The sequence below is a fragment of the Notolepis coatsorum genome (assembly GCF_963971535.1).
Source record: "Notolepis coatsorum genome assembly, chromosome: 1".
Lineage (NCBI taxonomy): Eukaryota > Metazoa > Chordata > Actinopteri > Aulopiformes > Paralepididae > Notolepis > Notolepis coatsorum.
Window position 1 is genome coordinate 58,894,027 of NC_140165.1, and position 19,909 is coordinate 58,913,935.

Below are 19,909 nucleotides of genomic sequence, written 5' to 3' on the forward strand. Positions count from 1 at the left end.
ATACACACACACACACACACACACACACACACACACACTCTCTCTCTTAGTGCAACAAATTTAACAATTCTGACATTTTGTAATTTTTTCTGTAAATATCTCCTTTGAACCCATGCCTACCCCCCCCCTCTCCTACGTTCTTCTGTTCTCTCTCTCTCCTACATTCTGCTGCCCCCCTCTCCTACGTTCTGCTGTCCTTTCTCTCCTACGTTCTAGTGTCCTCTCTCTCTCTTTATTGCTCTCCTTTCATCTTTCTATCTCTCATTGTCATAATCACAGCACGGGCCTACTTCACTCCCCCTCCTTTTCCCCTCACGTCCTCCACACGCTCCTCTTCATCCCCCTCTCTATCCACTGCGCACTCCTCATCATCCTCTCTTTCTTCAGTCACCCCTTCCTTCACCCTCATTCACCCAGCTGTATTCCATCCCCCTAATTCAGACACGGGCAAGCACACCACTCTCCCCAGCTGCACCCTATCCTCCCCTGATGAGGGGACTATATCTACACCTCGACGCTGACCAGAAGCTGTCGTGGTATTAATTACCACTGCCCAGGTACGACGTCTCTGCCACAAGCTCTACTGCTAGATACCCTCCGTGTATTGGCTTACTCTAACCCGTTTCTCTCCTGTGCCCCAAAGGACCGTCGTCCCTGTCTGGACGTCACCTGTTCCCGAGAGGAACACCTATCTCCCGCTGCCACCCAGCAGCTCCAGCGTCCCTGTCTGGACGTCACCTGTTCCCGAGAGGAACACCTATCTCCCGCTGCCACCCAGCAGCTCCAGCGTCCCTGTCTGGACGTCACCTGTTCCCGAGAGGAACCCCTATTCACCCGCTGCCCCCCCAGCAGCTCCCCCGACAAGCACCAGGACCGCTTGCTCGCTCACTGCCGCCGTGGCAGCCACAGGACAGAACATTAACCCTGTTCTATTTTCCCCCCCAATTCCTGTGTTGCTCAATTCAATTAAACACCCTTGAAACCGCTCCCTTTCTCTTCTCGTGTATTCAGCAATTGGGCTGTGCTCCAGACTCCAGTTCTCACAGAATACCACGACCAAGATGACAGCACCAGCTGTACACGAGACCGAGGAATGGAAAGAGTTTCAGAAGCAGTCTGTGAGTATCATTAACGGCCAGACCGTCCGGGTAGACCAACTCGCCCACTCCCTAGACGCCGTCACGGCACAGCTGGCCGCTCTCGCCCTCGACTTCGTTGAGCGAGAAAAACAGTATCAACTTATCGAGGCACACTTGTCACAGCAGGGCTCATCAGCCGCTACCCCCGCTGCACCAAGCCCCCCGCATAGGGAACCCCCTGTCCCCGCACCGGAACGTTATGACGGAAGCATCTCCAAATGCTGTGCGTTTTTATTCCAGTGCTCGTTAGTGTTCGAACAACAACCCCACACATTTCACAGCGATAGGTCTAAAGTGGCTTACCTGTCGGCGCTGCTCACAGGCGCGCCATTGAGATGGGCCACCGCTCTCCACTTCAACAATTCCTTCCTCTGCAATTCGTACTCACAATACGTCGACGACATGCGTAAGGTGTTTGACCACCCTCCAGATGACTCAGAGGGGGCCTCCGGCTTGTTTTCTATCCACCAGGGAAGCCGCAGCGTAAGCGAATACGCTATCGATTTCCACATCCTCACCGCCGGCTCCGACTGGGGGGACACACCGTTGCGAGGCGCCTTTCGCCAGGGCACTATTAAAGACGAGCTTGCGTCCAAAGAAAGACCCACCTCCCTGGGCGAATTAATCCATTTGGCCAGAGAACTGGACCTGCGCCTTCGGGAACGTCGTCGGGAGAAAGCTAGCACCACTCGTCCGCCTGTAACCGGTCCGCCTCGTCGCGCTGCCCGCGCCGAAGAAAATAGGTCCTCCGAGCCCATGGATCTCGACCGCTCACGTCTCCCTCCCAGCGAACGCCGACACAGGCTCGCTACTGGAGCATGCCTGTACTGCGGTCAGACGGGTCACTCAGTTGCCTCCTGCTCGCTTCGCCCAAACGACGGGGCTCGACAGTAGCGCTGGGCGTCTGTTCGAGTTTAGATATCGCTCCCAGCTCTGGCCCAAACATGCTATTCCGCGCCACGCTGTGTCTGAATAACCAAACACTCCCGTTATCTGCTCTGGTTGACTCAGGGCCGGCGAGAACCTCATCGACGCCGGAGTAGTCTCCTGTTACAACATCGCTACTGACGCCCTGCCGATACCCCGCGACGCCCGGGGGTTAAACGGCAAACTACTCACGCGGATTACTCGCCACACCGTACCCCTTCGCCTTCTGCTATTCGGGAATCACAGCGAGAGTATTCGGTTTCACGTTACCAACTCTCCCCACAATCCCATTGTTCTTGGCATGCCTTGGCTCAAGTTACACAATCCCGTTATCAATTGGCCTACCGGCCTGGTGACCAGCTGGAGCGCCCACTGTCACGTTGCTTGTCTACAGTCGGCTCGGTCGCCACTAGAGGGCGCCGGTTCGTACCCCCCCAAAGAGAACATAGATCTGTCTGCTATTCCGCCGGCCTACCACGATTTGAAGGCAGTTTTCAGCAAACAACAGGCTCTCTCCCTGCCTCCCCATCGCCAATACGACTGCGCCATTGATTTACTCCCCGGGGCGCCACTCCTCGCTAGTCGCCTGTTCAATCTCTCGCGCCCAGAGAGAGAATCAATGGAGAAGTACGTTCACGAATCCCTGGCCTCGGGCATAATCACCCCTTCTTCTTCTCCTGTCAGCGCAGGATTCTTATTCGTTTCCAAGAAAGATCGTTCCCTTCGCCCCTGTATCGATTACCGGGGTCTCAACAACATCACGGTAAAGAACAAATACCCCCTACCTTTAATCGACTCTGCTTTTGAGCCCCTGCAAGGTGCCACCATCTTCACAAAACTGGACCTCAGGAACGCCTACCATCTTGTCCGCATGCGGGAAGGAGACGAGTGGAAGACGGCCTTCAAGACACCACTCGGCCACTTCGAGTACAAGGTAATGCCTTTCGGTCTGACCAACGCCCCTGCTGTCTTCCAGGCCCTCGTCAATGACGTTCTCCGTGACGTACTCCACCGCTCCGTATTCGTCTACCTAGATGACATCCTGATCTTCTCCCGCTCCATGGAGTAGCATGTCCAGCACGTCCGCCGGGTCCTCCAGCGTCTTCTAGAGAACAAGCTGTTTGTCAAGGCGGAGAAGTGTGAGTTCCACGTCTCCTCCATTGGCTTCCTTGGCTACATCATAGAGGGCGGCAAGATCCGGGCGGACCCCGAGAAGATCAGAGCGGTGTCCGACTGGCCCCGTCCCACCAACGTTAAACAGCTCCAACGCTTCCTGGGATTCGCCAACTTTTATCGGCGCTTCATCAGGGACTACAGCCTGGTCGCGGCGCCTCTCACCCAACTCACCTCGCCTTCGGTGCCCTTCGTCTGGTCCGACGCAGTGGACTCCGCCTTCGCCGAGCTGCGCCGGCGCTTCACCACCGCTCCCATCCTCGTCCAGCCGGACACGTCCCGCCAGTTCGTGGTGGAGGTGGACGCCTCCTGCACCGGAGTAGGGGCGGTTCTTTCCCAGCGCTCTGCCACCGACCAGAAGCTGCACCCATGCGCCTTTTTCTCACGCCGCCTAACCCCAGCCGAGGTCAACTACGACATCGGGAACCTGGAACTCCTGGCGGTCAAGCTAGCCCTGGAGGAATGGAGGCACTGGCTGGAGGGATCGGAGGTCCCCTTCCTGGTTTGGACGGACCACAAGAACCTCGCCTACGTCTCAACGGCCAAGCGCCTGAACTCTCGCCAGGCTCGCTGGGCGCTGTTCTTCGCTAGGTTTAACTTCACCCTGACCTACCGGCCTGGTTCCAAGAACACCAAGCCAGACGCCCTCTCCCGGCAGTTCGTCCCTGAGGAGGGGTCCACACACCCCGACACCATCCTCTCTACCTCCTGTCTGGTGGCCACCGCCACCTGGGAGATCCAGTCCGTCGTCAGGGAGGCACAGCGTGCCCAGCCGGACCCAGGTAACGGTCCACCTAACCGGCTTTTTGTCCCTGACCTCGTCCGCTCCCAGGTGCTCGAGTGGGTTCACGCTTCCCGGTTCACGTGCCACCCGGGGATCGACCGGACACTATCTCTGCTGAAGAGGCACTTCTGGTGGGTCACCATGAGAGAGGACACCCGCGCTTTCGTCCTGGCGTGCACCGTGTGTGCTCGTGCGAAGGCCTCCCACTGACCGCCCGCCGGACTCCTTCGTCCACTCCCAGTCCCCGGTCGGCCCTGGTCGCACGTCGCCCTGGACTTCGTCACCGGCCTTCCCCTCTCACACGGTAACACTGCCATCCTCACCATTGTTGACCGTTTCTCAAAGGCTGTGCACTTCGTTGCTCTCCCCAAACTCCCCTCTGCTGCAGAGACTGCTGACCTGATGGTACTCCACGTCTTCCGGCTCCATGGGATCCCAGCTGACATCGTCTCCGACAGAGGCCCTCAGTTCATATCCCAGGTCTGGAGGGCGTTCTGTCGGGCTCTGGGGGCCACGGTCAGCCTCTCCTCCGGGTTCCACCCTCAGACCAACGGCCAGTCGGAGCGGGCCAACCAGGACCTGGGATCCGCACTCCGCTGCGTGACAGCCCGGGACCCGTCCGGCTGGAGCGCCTTCCTGCCGTGGGTGGAATACGCCCACAATTCCCTCTCTTCGGCGGCCACAGGTCAGTCCCCCTTTGAGTCGTCTTTGGGCTACCAACCCCCGCTGTTCCCTGCCCAGGAAGAGGAGATCGCCGTACCATCGGTGCAGGACCATCTCCGTCGCTGCAGGACGATCTGGGAGGAGACGAGGGCTGCGCTGGTCCGGACTGCGGACCAGAACCGGCGCTTCGCCGACCGCCACCGGACCCCGGCTCCCGCCTATGTACCAGGTCAGATGGTATGGCTCTCGTCTCGGGACCTGCCTCTCAAATCCGTCTCACGAAAGCTAACCCCCCGTTTCGTGGGGCCCTACAAGGTCCTGTCCCTCATTAATCCCTCTGTTGTCAAGCTCCAGCTCCCCCCCCATATGCGCATTCACCCTTCCTTCCATGTCTCCCAGCTCAAACCGGTGGTCTCCAGTCCCCTGTCTCCCCCTGCTCCAGAGCCCGTGCGGCGACGCGGCCGCGGCTTCCAGTACCTGGTCGACTGGGAGGGCTACGGCCCGGAGGAGCGGAGCTGGATCTCCCGGCCAATGATCCTGGACCCAACTCTCGTCCGGGACTTTCATCAGGCTCACCCTGACAAGCCTGGGCCGCCGGGAGGCGCCCGTCGAGGGGGGGGTCCTGTCATAATCACAGCACGGGCCTACTTCACTCCCCCTCCTTTTCCCCTCACGTCCTCCACACGCTCCTCTTCATCCCCCTCTCTATCCACTGCGCACTCCTCATCATCCTCTCTTTCTTCAGTCACCCCTTCCTTCACCCTCATTCACCCAGCTGTATTCCATCCCCCTAATTCACACACGGGCAAGCACACCACTCTCCCCAGCTGCACCCTAACCTCCCCTGATGAGGGGACTATATCTACACCTCGACGCTGACCAGAAGATGTCGTGGTATTAATTACCACTGCCCAGGTACGACGTCTCTGCCACAAGCTCTACTGCTAGATACCCTCCGTGTATTGGCTTACTCTAACCCGTTTCTCTCCTGTGCCCCAAAGGACCGTCGTCCCTGTCTGGACGTCACCTGTTCCCGAGAGGAACACCTATCTCCCGCTGCCACCCAGCAGCTCCAGCGTCCCTGTCTGGACGTCACCTGTTCCCGAGAGGAACACCTATCTCCCGCTGCCACCCAGCAGCTCCAGCGTCCCTGTCTGGACGTCACCTGTTCCCGAGAGGAACCCCTATTCACCCGCTGCCCCCCCAGCAGCTCCCCCGACAAGCACCAGGACCGCTTGCTCGCTCACTGCCGCCGTGGCAGCCACAGGACAGAACATTAACCCTGTTCTATTTTCCCCCCCAATTCCTGTGTTGCTCAATTCAATTAAACACCCTTGAAACCGCTCCCTTTCTCTTCTCGTGTATTCAGCAATTGGGCTGTGCTCCAGACTCCAGTTCTCACACTCATTTCCTCCCTCTTTGTTGCTCTCCTTTCATCTTTCTATCTTTCCTTCCTCCCTCTCATATTTCTGCTGTCCTCCCTCTCTTTGGTTGCTCTCCTTTCATCTTTATCTCTCCTTTCCTCCCTCTCTTTGTTGCTCTCCTTTCATCTTTCTTTCCTTCCTCCCTCTCTTTTTCTCTTCCCACATCTCCACCTCTTGTCTCTGACCTGCAGTAGTGCAGCTATGACACTTTCTCCACTACAGTCTTAGTCTTCTCTCTTCTCTTCCCCTCCTACCTGTGACATCAGTATTATATCTATGAAGTCTTTTCTCTTCTGTGGGGCAGTAAGGGAGTCGGGTTGTGTCTCTGTCTCCCTCTTCTGGTGGAGGAGGGCACGGTGCTGCTGAATCACATCCCTGGTGAACCTGTAAACATTGACCTCTCAGTATAAACTGCAATAACTATTTTCTGACCACTAGAGGGCAGCAAGTTACCACTGTAAACAAATTCCTTTTTTTTTAAATGGTTAAAAGAAAATGGTGGTAATGGTTTATTTATATAACAGCTTTTATCCAATGCGCTTTACACTTTTGTTCCTCACATTCACACACTCACCCATGCAAGGTGCCAACCTGCTCATCGGGAGAAAGTAGGGGTTAAGTGTCTTGCTCAAGGACACTTCGACACGCTGCCCGGGAGGGGGTCATCCCTATGTTCCCCGGGTTCTATGTTCCCCGGGTTCTATGTTCCCTTTTTTTTTTTTTTTTTTTTTAATTGTTCTATGTTCCATCCGCAGAAGGGTTCTATGTTCCCCGGGTCCTATGTTCCCCCTATGTTTCCCATGTTCCAAAAGGGTTCTATGTTCCCCGGGTCCTATGTTCCCCCTATGTTTCCCCGGTAGCGATAAAGACTCGCCCCAGGCTCGCCACAGCAGTGGATTTCAAAGATAGTCACTTTTATAGATAATTCATTTGTATCGCAATGGAGTCACGGATCTAGTCGGGCCACGTAGCATTATGTCGACAAAAATCAAATACAATAAACAAGTGTAAAATAAAGAATTTTAAATGAAGTTTAGCCTATTACATCATTTTATAAGCGTTCGTTTATTTGCGGTCTGTGTGAGAAGCATCCATCTGCAGAACAACAGCCCAGCTCTCTCTGTCCCCACGCTGTCAGGCCGTCACAGGCCCGCTCAGCAGCGCCACCCACCCAATGGCTGAATTGCCAATGGCTGAATTGGAGTATTGCACTGTGCGGGATTGATTGATTGATTGACTGAAAACTTTATTAACAGATTGCAGAATGGGTACAGTACAGTTTCATCTTGTTTACATCAGGGTCCCCCATTTTCAATTCATAATAACATTTATGACATACTCAATGCAGTACTGTTACATTTGTGACATACAGTAAATATATACAAGGGGGAGGGAACTACATTTATGATGAATTGAAAATGGGGGACCCTGATGTAAACAAGACGGAAGTCTTTCTCTGGTCTGCATCCCCTTAACAATTGTGTGTATTGAGCTGTACTGTACTGTACCCATTCTGCAATCTGTTAAATAAAGTTTAAATAAACGCATCGCGGATCTGCCCGCAGGAACGCCCTACCCAAAGCTGTAAAGGAATGTGAATCACTACCCACTTTCAAAAACACTCAAAGAACACCTACGGGAGACTGCAATTCGAAACTGGCCCCCACAAATGTCCTAACCCAGTTGTACAGTAAATGACCAAGTATGGCAGTCCCCCCTCCCCCACCCACCCAACCCCACCCCACCTACCCAACCTCCTCCAATGTACAGTTTCTACGTCAAATGTATATACACTCTTTTCTGGACACTTTGTATCACAAACAGTACTGTATTTGCAAATCTGGTATGTCATAAATGTATAGATGTAGCAGTACTGTCTATCTGTATGTCATATGATTAATTGAAAATGGGGGACCCTGATGTAAACAAGACGAAAGTCTTTCTCTGGTCTGCATCCCCTTAACAATTATATGTATTGAGCTGTACTGTACTGTACCCATTCTGAAATCTGTTAATAAAGTTTTCAATCAATCAATCAATCCTGCACAGTGCAATACTCCAATTCAGCCATTGGCAATTCAGCCATTGGGTGGGTGGCGCTGCTGAGCGGGCCTGTGACGGCCTGACAGCGTGGGGACATGAGAGCTGGGCTGTTGTTCTGCAGATGGATGCTTCTCACACAGACCGCAAATAAACTAACGCTTATAAAATGATTTAATAGGCTAAACTTCGTTTAAAATTCTTTATTTTACACTTGTTTATTGTATTTGATTTTTGTCGACATAATGCTACGTGGCCCGACTAGATCCGTGACTCTGTTGCGATACAAATGAATTATCTATAAAAGTGGCTATCTTTGAAATCCACTGCTGTGGCGAGCCTGGGGCGAGCCTTTATCGCTACCGGGGAAACATAGGGGGAACATAGGACCCGGGGAACATAGAACCCTTTTGGAACATGGGAAACATAGGGGGAACATAGGACCCGGGGAACATAGAACCCTTTTGGAACATGGGAAACATAGGGGGAACATCGGACCCGGGGAACATAGAACCCTTTTGCGGATGGGGGAACATAGAACCCTTTAAAAATTAAAATTAAAAAGCGGGGAACATAGAACCCGGGGAACATTGACATGTTCCCACCGGGAGGAGTGGGAATCGAACCAGGAACTTCCGGATTACCAGACAACTGCTCTATCTTCCACTGTCGCCCCCAAAATGAAAGCACCTCATCACCTATAAACATAAAACTGCCTTATTGGCTCAATCCTGAAGAGATCTGCTGAAAAAAATATCATCATTTTTGAACATGGATTACTAGATTTCAATAACAAATACAACTTTCTAATTTCCTGATTGTTAAACAAGGTGGTAAATACTTCACCAACAAACACAACATGACACAATTCTTAGCTGAAAAAATACTTTTTGAATGCATTGGTTTATAAACTATCTGGAGCTGAAGTGCAGGCCAGGTTTACTAAGAAAATAAATGATAGCAAGCTGAATGAATCTTGATGATTTCACAATGTAAGAAAGGTCTGGCCTCCCTCCCTATTCAATGGCGTGTGCCAGTTCAATCAGCTCAATCAGTTCAATCAGTTCAATCAGCTTTGGATGTTGATTTAAGTTTACTGACGCAGAGTATAGGGACCACTGCTGGAGGCAACAGTGCATCAAAATAATACATTCTAGAAATTATACATATCTGAAATGAAAAAACTCAACAAAAAAGAAAACACTAACCTTTGTACCGTCTTTCACTATTATGCACTTTGCTACTAAGGAATCTACATTGCCTATATTACTACGCTAATATGTCTATACTATTATGCACTCAAGACTGTAGCACTCAAGTTCAACACTGTTTAACTAATCGTAGCCAAAGTTGTACCCTTCCTGCTGACTTGTACAGAACTTGTAAGTGGCTTTGGATAAAAGCGTTCAGCTAAATGACTAAATGTACATGTTGAAATCTCACGTAACGAGGCACGCTTGACATCTTAGCCTGGATGGAAATGAGTTGCCTAGTCCCATTATATGACAGTCTATAAATCAACCTGTCATCAATATCAAACCTTAAAGCCTGGTTATATATCGTATAGCTTACGCTATCAGCTCTATCTTTAATCTTTCAAAATATTCAGTTGCTATCGCTATCAGCTCTATCTTTAATCTTTCAAAATGTTCAGTTGCTATTGCATGCACTCATCTGTGTTTCACTACCAGTGATGCCGGTAACGCGTTACTAAGTAACGCGTTATTGTAATCTGATTACTTTCCCCCGAAAATAGTAATCTAACGCGTTAATCTTTAAAAGCCAGTAATCTGATTGCAGTTACTTGTCCAAGTGGCTGTGCATTACTATTTCGTTACTATCTCATCATAAATTCATAATGCAGGCGGAATGCAGTATTTTATTTCGTTTTCGACAGTCAAAAATACATTTTGAGCTGTTTTTCTTTTGGGAGTGACGTAGTGTGGCAGTGAAAGGGTTACACAAGAATGTGTCCCGCGGGCCGCGGCGTGACTGGACACTCTGTCTGTGAGTGACTCTGCTTTGGTACAATCACATTCCCCATCCACAGTCTGCGAATCAGAGGCAGAGTAGGGCGGGTCTTCACAGCACGTCATGTGACATATGCGCCAATCGTGTGACAGCAGGGCTCCGTCGTCGGAGAATTCCACCCCAAAACGCTTGGCAAAATTAAAAGTGAGTTTCTGTTCAGACTTCCATCCCAAAACACTCGTCAGTCACTACTTCACGTTCATATGCGGAGGAAACAAAATACTGTCTACCGCTAAAAACAGCACATCCAATTGCATTGAAAGCATCTGGAATCACAACACTAGCCGACGCTTCGACTAGTAGGTACAGGAGGACTCGGAGGCCAGCCAAACAGCAAAAGAGAGAGTGTTTCTTTCCCTTTTGATTAATGTATATTTGATGGTGGCAGAGCAAAAGCTCTTATTTGCCAGATTTACAGTTAATTTACATGTTAAAGAGAGACTGATTGTATGTTTATAGAGAGACATTTATAAAAACAATTTAATAGTTACAGTTGATATAATTGAATAGTTCAGCCTGCATTTGTTAGATGTGAATGGATACACTGGTTTTGTAAAACCACTGGCTGGCTGCTCTAATGCTGTGAGCATCATAGACTGTTGCTTTACCATACTTGATGGTACAGAAGCTGAAGCACTAGTTTAACAATTTACGTTATGTGCAGAGAAACAAGTTAAAAACAATTTATGCACTTTCAATAAAGCGTTTAAAAAAAACGGTTGGGGGAACGACGACGACTTCGTAACCTAGTTACTTTCAAAGTAACTAAGTTACTCTGATAATCAAGTAATCAGTAAAGTAACTTGGATTACTTTTTAAAGGAGTAATCAATAATCAGTAATCGGATAATCTGTGGCATCACTGTTCACTACACACATGAGTGCATGCTTACCAACTGTTAGTCTGCAACACTACTATCACCGACATCTAAGAAGGGAGATCCCCCCTTGAATGGCCCTTCTAAGGTTTCTCTCCTCCACACTGCCTGTGGAGCATTTTTCCCTATTGTTAGGTTTTAGTGAGTTTTTCCTTACCTTCGCGTGGGGTATGTCTGGGAGTGCTTGCATTCTTTCATTTATTTGCATTTATTTTAAATTTGTGGGACCTTATGGTGTTCTTGTTCTGTTCTTGACTTATTGTTATGTTTCTTCTTGACTTGTTTAAAGAAGAGGTGTACAGCCCATGGGGACATTAATGTGTGTTGTCGGGCCTTACAAATACATTTGATTTGATTTGATTTGATTTACACTCTGCACTGCCTACTGGAACATATCCTATATCAGTCTAACTACTGAATAAATATCACCACGTGTACATGTACACACCAATCCGCCTGGCCACACCCCCATCCGCTACATAAGCAGGGGTGTGGCCATACTAACAGCTCCTTCCTTATTTTCACCACCGGCAAGTGTCTGTATACACCACTTGAGTTTAGTAACGAAAATTGTTGGAAAGGAGCTACGTTGAATCTTTCAAAATATTCAGTTGCTATCGCTATCAGCTCTATCTTTAATCTTTCAAAATGTTCAGTTGCTATTGCATGCACTCATCTGTGTTTCACTACCAGTGATGCTGGTAACGTGTTACTAAGTAACGCGTTATTGTAATCTGATTACTTTCCCCCGAAAATAGTAATCTAACGCGTTAATCTTTAAAAGCCAGTAATCTGATTGCAGTTACTTGTCCAAGTGGCTGTGCATTACTATTTCGTTACTATCTCATCATAAATTCATAATGCAGGCGGAATGCAGTATTTTATTTCGTTTTCGACAGTCAAAAATACATTTTGAGCTGTTTTTCTTTTGGGAGTGACGTAGTGTGGCAGTGAAAGGGTTACACAAGAATGTGTCCCGCGGGCCGCGGCGTGACTGGACACTCTGTCTGTGAGTGACTCTGCTTTGGTACAATCACATTCCCCATCCACAGTCTGCGAATCAGAGGCAGAGTAGGGCGGGTCTTCACAGCACGTCATGTGACATATGCGCCAATCGTGTGACAGCAGGGCTCCGTCGTCGGAGAATTCCACCCTAAAACGCTTGGCAAAATTAAAAGTGAGTTTCTGTTCAGACTTCCATCCCAAAACACTCGTCAGTCACTACTTCACGTTCATATGCGGAGGAAACAAAATACTGTCTACCGCTAAAAACAGCACATCCAATTGCATTGAAAGCATCTGGAATCACAACACTAGCCGACGCTTCGACTAGTAGGTACAGGAGGACTCGGAGGCCAGCCAAACAGCAAAAGAGAGAGTGTTTCTTTCCCTTTTGATTAATGTATATTTGATGGTGGCAGAGCAAAAGCTCTTATTTGCCAGATTTACAGTTAATTTACATGTTAAAGAGAGACTGATTGTATGTTTATAGAGAGACATTTATAAAAACAATTTAATAGTTACAGTTGATATAATTGAATAGTTCAGCCTGCATTTGTTAGATGTGAATGGATACACTGGTTTTGTAAAACCACTGGCTGGCTGCTCTAATGCTGTGAGCATCATAGACTGTTGCTTTACCATACTTGATGGTACAGAAGCTGAAGCACTAGTTTAACAATTTACGTTATGTGCAGAGAAACAAGTTAAAAACAATTTATGCACTTTCAATAAAGCGTTTAAAAAAAACGGTTGGGGGAACGACGACGACTTCGTAACCTAGTTACTTTCAAAGTAACTAAGTTACTCTGATAATCAAGTAATCAGTAAAGTAACTTGGATTACTTTTTAAAGGAGTAATCAATAATCAGTAATCGGATAATCTGTGGCATCACTGTTCACTACACACATGAGTGCATGCTTACCAACTGTTAGTCTGCAACACTACTATCACCGACATCTAAGAAGGGAGATCCCCCCTTGAATGGCCCTTCTAAGGTTTCTCTCCTCCACACTGCCTGTGGAGCATTTTTCCCTATTGTTAGGTTTTAGTGAGTTTTTCCTTACCTTCGCGTGGGGTATGTCTGGGAGTGCTTGCATTCTTTCATTTATTTGCATTTATTTTAAATTTGTGGGACCTTATGGTGTTCTTGTTCTGTTCTTGACTTATTGTTATGTTTCTTCTTGACTTGTTTAAAGAAGAGGTGTACAGCCCATGGGGACATTAATGTGTGTTGTCGGGCCTTACAAATACATTTGATTTGATTTGATTTGATTTACACTCTGCACTGCCTACTGGAACATATCCTATATCAGTCTAACTACTGAATAAATATCACCACGTGTACATGTACACACCAATCCGCCTGGCCACACCCCCATCCGCTACATAAGCAGGGGTGTGGCCATACTAACAGCTCCTTCCTTATTTTCACCACCGGCAAGTGTCTGTATACACCACTTGAGTTTAGTAACGAAAATTGTTGGAAAGGAGCTACGTTGAAGAGAAGGAGCTGCGTTGACATTATATCTTTGTTTTCTCTCTCACTATTCTTAGAGGAAATACAGCGATAATGTCTTCGCCACCGGAGTGTCTAGAAGATGATGATTATTCTGACTTCCACCGGCACTTCGTATTAGCGGCTCGCGTTGCTGAGCAAATCCCCGCCGGCATTACCTCCGGCTCTGCAGTTGGACACTTTGCTTGGGAGGCGCTCTGCCGTGTGAGGGCTGACGGCCTCTCTGGGGCGGGGGATGTTTTTGCAACGCGGGAGCCAGGTGTGTTGGTTGTGGGGGGAACAGCTACACAGCTTACGAAGGTCCGGCTCCAGGCTTTTTTCGCTGCCTTTTAGCGGCGTGGAGAAGGTTCTGGTTTGATGCCCACGTTAACATGAGCTCCTCATCGAGAGCTTTGTTTTCCTGGGACCGTGATTCCGAATCTGTGGTTCAATTCCCCGGGTCTCTGGACAAACGGATACTCACTGTCGCCGCGCTGGCCCCGTTTTTTCAAAAAAATTTAAAGCCCCGGTGCAAGGGAGGTGAGCTTAGTGTTTCATTATGAGAATATCTCCATGCTCAAGTCGTCTATAGTCCGCGAGGGACTTACTTGTCCGGCACCGCTATGGTAAACACTGTTCTGTAGTGGGACGTGTATTGCCTTCTTTTTCCCTACTCTCTTCGGATGAGAAGAGGAAAAGACAGCGGCTGTCTGAAGTGTTGGCCTGTATTGCTTTTCTCACGTTGTACAGTTTTCAGTGGTAGCCGCTTAGCTTGTTTCTTAGCCGGGTTGAGCTAACTGTTAGCCAGTTAGCTGTTTAGCTACGACGTTAGCTGCCCGTTTTCGCTCGGCTGTGAACGTTAGCTTGATGCTATCAGTTAGCCTAGAGTTAGCTGTTAGCTTGTGCTACAACCATTAAACATTAGCCGTGAGAATAGCAAGCCCTGGCACTCTGACTACGACATCATCTTTGACAGAAGATGTAGTCGGGCCTGCACCATGACCGGCTGCAGGAGGGGGGCGTCTTGCCGGAGCAAGGCTCCGGCCATAGCTTCTTTTTGCCCCGCCAGCGAGAGGCCTTTCGTCAACGTGGAGACCAGCCTGTGTTGCAGCCTTTCGCCCTGCGTTCCTTGGTGCAGGTAAGATGTCCTTTGGACATTACCCCACTCTTCCTTCCTTCCCCTCCCGAATGTTTTGTTAATAACGATGTTTTTTTCCAGGCAAAACATATGTTACTTCTCTACATTTGGAGATACGACATGTGCTGTGTGTGAATTGTCTGGTCGCTTGTATAGCTTGGGTAGCGTTGGCCAAAGCGTGTGCTTTTCTCTCTACCTCGAAACAGCGTTGTTTTTTACGTGAGTAAAGATGAACTGGGTTTTTGTTGTATGATGAGAAGTTGTGTGTGTTCATGTAACGTTAGACAATGTGGCTGAGCCCTCAACTGGCTGGGTTACCCTACAATGCTGTGCATAGTGGCATGTGATCGAGGGATGAGTCCCTCTCTCAGCTTGTGATGACAATAACAAGTGGCAAGTTTTTTTCACACATGAGCAGGGCTTGTTCAAACAAGGTCTTCGGCTGTGCTGGCGTGCATGATGTAAAGCTTACTCTACACATTGGCGTCATATCAGGGGTAAGGTGGTGAGGGGTGGGTTTCCCCGGTTTTCCCCTGGGCCCCCCCCCCCCCCCCCCCCTCCCCTCAAACATGATTTTGTTTACAATATGTGTGTTGTTTCACTATGTTTTTGGGGATACGGTGTAACCCCTCAGCTTCTGCTGGGGTTGTGCTCTTGCTTAGAGAGACAATTTTTTTCTGAAAATTGTTTGGTCGCTGTCATGTGGACTTAGCAAGGCCTGTGACCAGTACTTAATCGAGGACTTGTGTCTTCTCTCGTCATGAAAAACAGCGTTCCTCTTACAGTAGTGAGAGTTTTTGCCCTTTTTTGTTGTGATGGAGGGTTGTGTGTGTCGTTTTCACGTTTAAAATCCACAACTGGGTTAGGTGTTGGCCTACAGAAGTTACATGTGTAAGCTCTTGTACCAGGGCCCTTGGCCCCTCTCTTGGTCTGTGTTTTTTCTTCCTTTGGAGTAAAGGTGTAAAAATTCAGGTGGCAGGTTTGCACATGAGCCTATGTGAAGCTGTTACCTTGACAGGTATACATGCGCTTCGTGTGGCACGCTATGACTGGTGTCATGGCTCTGCTTTGTCATTGCATCGTATCAGGGGTGAGGGGTCATGAGGGGGTGAACTGATAAACCCTCCCTCCCCTTTTTTCTGATTGGTCAGGGGGTTGGACCTCCTGTCCTTCAGGCTTCCTGTGTCGTTGCTGGGTCAGCGCGTCACAGGGTAGGGAGGGGGGGGGGGGGGAGTTCCCTGGTCCCACGCCATATTTGGACAGGTGGGTCACGGAATTCCCCCCGCCATAGAGTACGTCACTGGGCGCGTTTCTAATGGTTGTGAGACTTCCGTGAGTTCTTTTCAGGCTCCATGTTGTGGACCTCTGTTATTGTCAAGATGAGTTATGCGGTGCGTGAGAACTTAAAAAGAAGTTCTGCTCTGCGCTCTGTTGCATATGTCTTGAGCTTGGTCACGTAGCTCAATGTTACATATATCTTTTCAATTATTACTCACGTGGGAAGTCTCTCTGGGGGTTCCCTGTCTACTCTCTTTTATACAGGGCAGGGTTGACAGGGGTGTTTTCCCTCGGACGAGTCATATGGGACCCATATCTGTGTCTTGGCCAGCTTCCTGCCGCTCTCCCAGGCGGCTTGGAGGGAACGTTATCTGGGTTCTTGTTAGAATTACCATTGATATGTTTTGGGTCTCGACGTGTACATAGTGCTGGCCCTGGGTGCTTCTGTGTGGAACCACGCATGGGCTTGCGCGCCTTGGTTGCTCATCATTGAAACAGCGTTTTTATGGGGCAACTAGGATGGAGTTTTGTCTCTTCCGAGCGGCAGTGTACTAGGTTAGTCTCGATGAATTCTCGTTCATCTCTGGGGGGAGATAAAGGAATAGATCAAAGCATTGGCGGAGGGGTCTCACGCTTTTGGGGTGGGCCACCGGGCGCGGTGCTTTATGTTCTGACCGTCTTGGTGGCGCACTCTGTGATGTTTTGGATCGACACGCGTACCTACCCCCCTCTTGGGACTGGGGATGGTGGCGTGATTAGGACACGGGACTGGTTTTGGTCGCGCCGGACCAGGTCAGTTAACCCGTTGTCCGCCGGGGCGCAGATCTGCTGTTCTGGTACCCTGAGGGACTTGTGCTTTTTCGGGGGGAAAATGCCGGGTTGGCCCGGGCGTTGCAGGGTTTGATGTTATGGAGGTGTTCGTGGTTATGTCACTGCGTGTTATCCTTCACTATTGCTTGGTCCATATTGTGTTGTACCTTGCGCTATGCTAAAGGAGCCTGGTCCTTCTCCATTCTTTTTTCGCCCCTCTCTTCTCCTGCTTGGCGGGGCTGGGAGGGGGCTGTCCAGGTGGTTCTTGTACCCCTCTGGCATCCCTGTGTACGTCCCGGTCCGCCGGGCCCAGGTCCAGACTCGTTCTCGTCAACCTGTTGGCCTGGGTTAACCCCTTCTTGAGAACTGAAACACTTGTACTGCTGTATAGCCGGTGTATACCCGCAGTTGTGTTTTGGAGTTTTTTCTTGGGGGGTTATAGGAACAACCGCCTCCTGTTAGGTGGTGGTTGGTTTCCAGGTGTGTTGGTAGCGGAGTCGACTCTCGGGATAGGCCGGGCTTGTGAGTGTGCCCCCGCACCTTTCATGACGTCTGCCAATTGTGTCAGCCTTCTCTGCCTCGGCCGCTCTAGAGGGTGGGTTTTTTTTGTGGAGGCTGCGACATGGTGCACAGCATACCGTACGCCCCTTTCGCCGGGGTGCTGTTTTCAGCAGACCCCTTTGGCGCCTGTCTAGTCCGCAGTGCTCCAGGCTCAGGTCGAGTCCTTTTGTGCTGTTACCTGGATTGAGGGATCAACCTGTTTGGGGATTGTCTCCCCGGTGCGCTGCCTGGTCCCGCTGTGGGGGTGTAGCCTCTTGAGTGCTTCAGGGCGGCGTGCTGTAGGGGGGAAGGGCCTGCTCTTGGATGGGCCCTGTCCGATACGCTGGCGATGTCGGGGGTGGTGTCACTAGTGACCGCCTGGTGGGGTCTCGATGCTCAGGGCCTCACCAGGCCCCCTTTTTCCGGGGGTCCAGTCCCTTCCTGGGGCTGGGTCCTCCTTCGCGCTCCGCTGCTACGGCCTTGCCACGGGGTTGGGTTTTTTGACCTGACCCCGTGATATTGGGGGTTGTAACAGTTTTTTTTTCTTCCCGTTCGTTCCCTAGTGGCATGTGGGTTGCGCGCCTGTGTAGTCGTGGGTTCTTCTGTGGGAAGGTAAGTCCCACGGTCTGCTCACCCTGTGCGTTGAGTTGCTAAACCCTCTTCGTACAGTCGGATCCGATTCCCTCCCGTCCTCCACTAGGGGGGTCCGGGGGCTCGGGTCCTCCCCGGTTCTGATGGTGGGGTGCCTCAGCAGGTACATTTGTCGAGCTTCCGCTCTCCTCAGCTCCTGTGTTCCAGGAGGCAGCGCAGAGCGTAAGCTATACGATATATAACATACGGTTATCCTATAACCATAGTTATATGAGTAATAGCGGCGCTCTGCGCTGGACTCCCTGAGGACCCCGTGGTATTCGCCTTCGGTGGTGAAAGACTTGGGAAGGAGCTGTTAGTATGGCCACACCCCTGCTTATGTAGAGGAGCGGATGGGGGTGTGGCCAGGCGGATGGGTGTGTACATGTACACGTGGTGAAATGTATTCAGTAGTTAGACTGATATAGGATATGTTCCAGTAGGCAGCGCAGAGCGCCGCCCGCTATTACTCATATAACTATGGTTATAGGATAACCGTATGTTATCAACACACAGCCAGGTGGTATCTCCATGTCCACAGAGCGCAAAGCAACACAATCAGTCTGTCTTTATATCTGTAGGACCTACCTGTGTACTGTGTTGGTCATCTGTAGGACCTACCTGTGTACTGTGTTGGTCACCTGTAGGACCTACCTGTGTACTGTGTTGGTCACCTGTAGGACCTACCTGTGTACTGTGTTGGTCACCTGTAGGACCTACCTGTGTACCGTGTTGGTCACCTGTAGGATCTACCTGTGTACTGTGTTGGTCACCTGTAGGACCTACCTGTGTACTGTGTTGGTCACCTGTAGGACCTACCTGTGTACCGTGTTGGTCACCTGTAGGACCTACCTGTGTACTGTGTTGGTCGCCTGTAGGACCTACCTGTGTACCGTGTTGGTCACCTGTAGGACCTACCTGTGTACTGTGTTGGTCACCTGTAGGACCTACCTGTGTACCGTGTTGGTCACCTGTAGGACCTACCTGTGTACCGTGTTGGTCAACTGTAGGACCTACCTGTGTACCGTGTTGGTCACCTGTAGGACCTACCTGTGTACCGTGTTGGTCACCTGTAGGACCTACCTGTGTACTGTGTTGGTCACCTGTAGGACCTACCTGTGTACCATGTTGGTCACCTGTAGGACCTACCTGTGTACCGTGTTGGTCACCTGTAGGACCTACCTGTGTACTGTCTTGCTCGCCTGTAGGACCTACCTGTGTACTGTGTTGGTCGCCTGTAGGACCTACCTGTGTACCGTGTTGGTCACCTGTAGGATCTACCTGTGTACCGTGTTGGTCACCTGTAGGACCTACCTGTGTACCGTGTTGGTCACCTGTAGGACCTACCTGTGTACCGTGTTGGTCACCTGTAGCTGTAGGACCTACCTGTGTACCGTGTTGGTCACCTGTAGGACCTACCTGTGTATCGTGTTGGTCACCTGTAGGACCTACCTGTGTATCGTGTTGGTCACCTGTAGGACATACCTGTGTACCGTGTTGGTCGCCTGTAGGACCTACCTGTGTACTGTGTTGGTCGCCTGTCTAAACCGCCTTCCTTGCTCAGTCCTCCAGTAGATCCAGTCCCAGTGGTGGAGAACTTTCCGACGCCGGTCGATGATGAGGTCACTGAGTTCCAAGATGGCCGAGACATACTCACTGGATCTCCTGTGGGGTTAGGGGTAACAGATCACATGTGATGGGATTAATATCAATCAATCAATCAATCAATCAATCAATCAATCAATCAATCAATCAATCAATCAATCAATCAATCAATCAATCAGTCTGTCTGTCTGTCTGTCTTTACTCTTGGCAGTTGGTCTCATACCCAAAGGCACATTTCAGTAAACTGTCGACAATAAAATAGAGTAGGGGCGGCCAGGTGGTGCAGTGGGCAAGGCACTCACCACCAATGCTGGAGACGCTGGGTTCGCGTGTTCGATCCCAGCTCTCCACA

At 50.1% G+C, this 19,909-nt stretch overlaps 1 protein-coding gene across 1 annotated transcript in view; it reads right to left on the reverse strand.

The window, feature by feature from the left end:
* The window catches only part of cyp4f3 (cytochrome P450, family 4, subfamily F, polypeptide 3), a gene marked incomplete at both ends in the record, with an annotated part of 92,395 nt that overhangs the window by 30,661 nt on the left and 41,825 nt on the right, over positions 1 to 19,909 (reverse strand). Inside the window, 2 exons of the mRNA XM_084321615.1 lie at positions 6,365 to 6,494; positions 19,471 to 19,617. Of these exons, the coding sequence (XP_084177741.1) occupies positions 6,365 to 6,494; positions 19,471 to 19,617 (277 nt within the window). The remainder of the gene's footprint in view (positions 1 to 6,364; positions 6,495 to 19,470; positions 19,618 to 19,909) is intronic.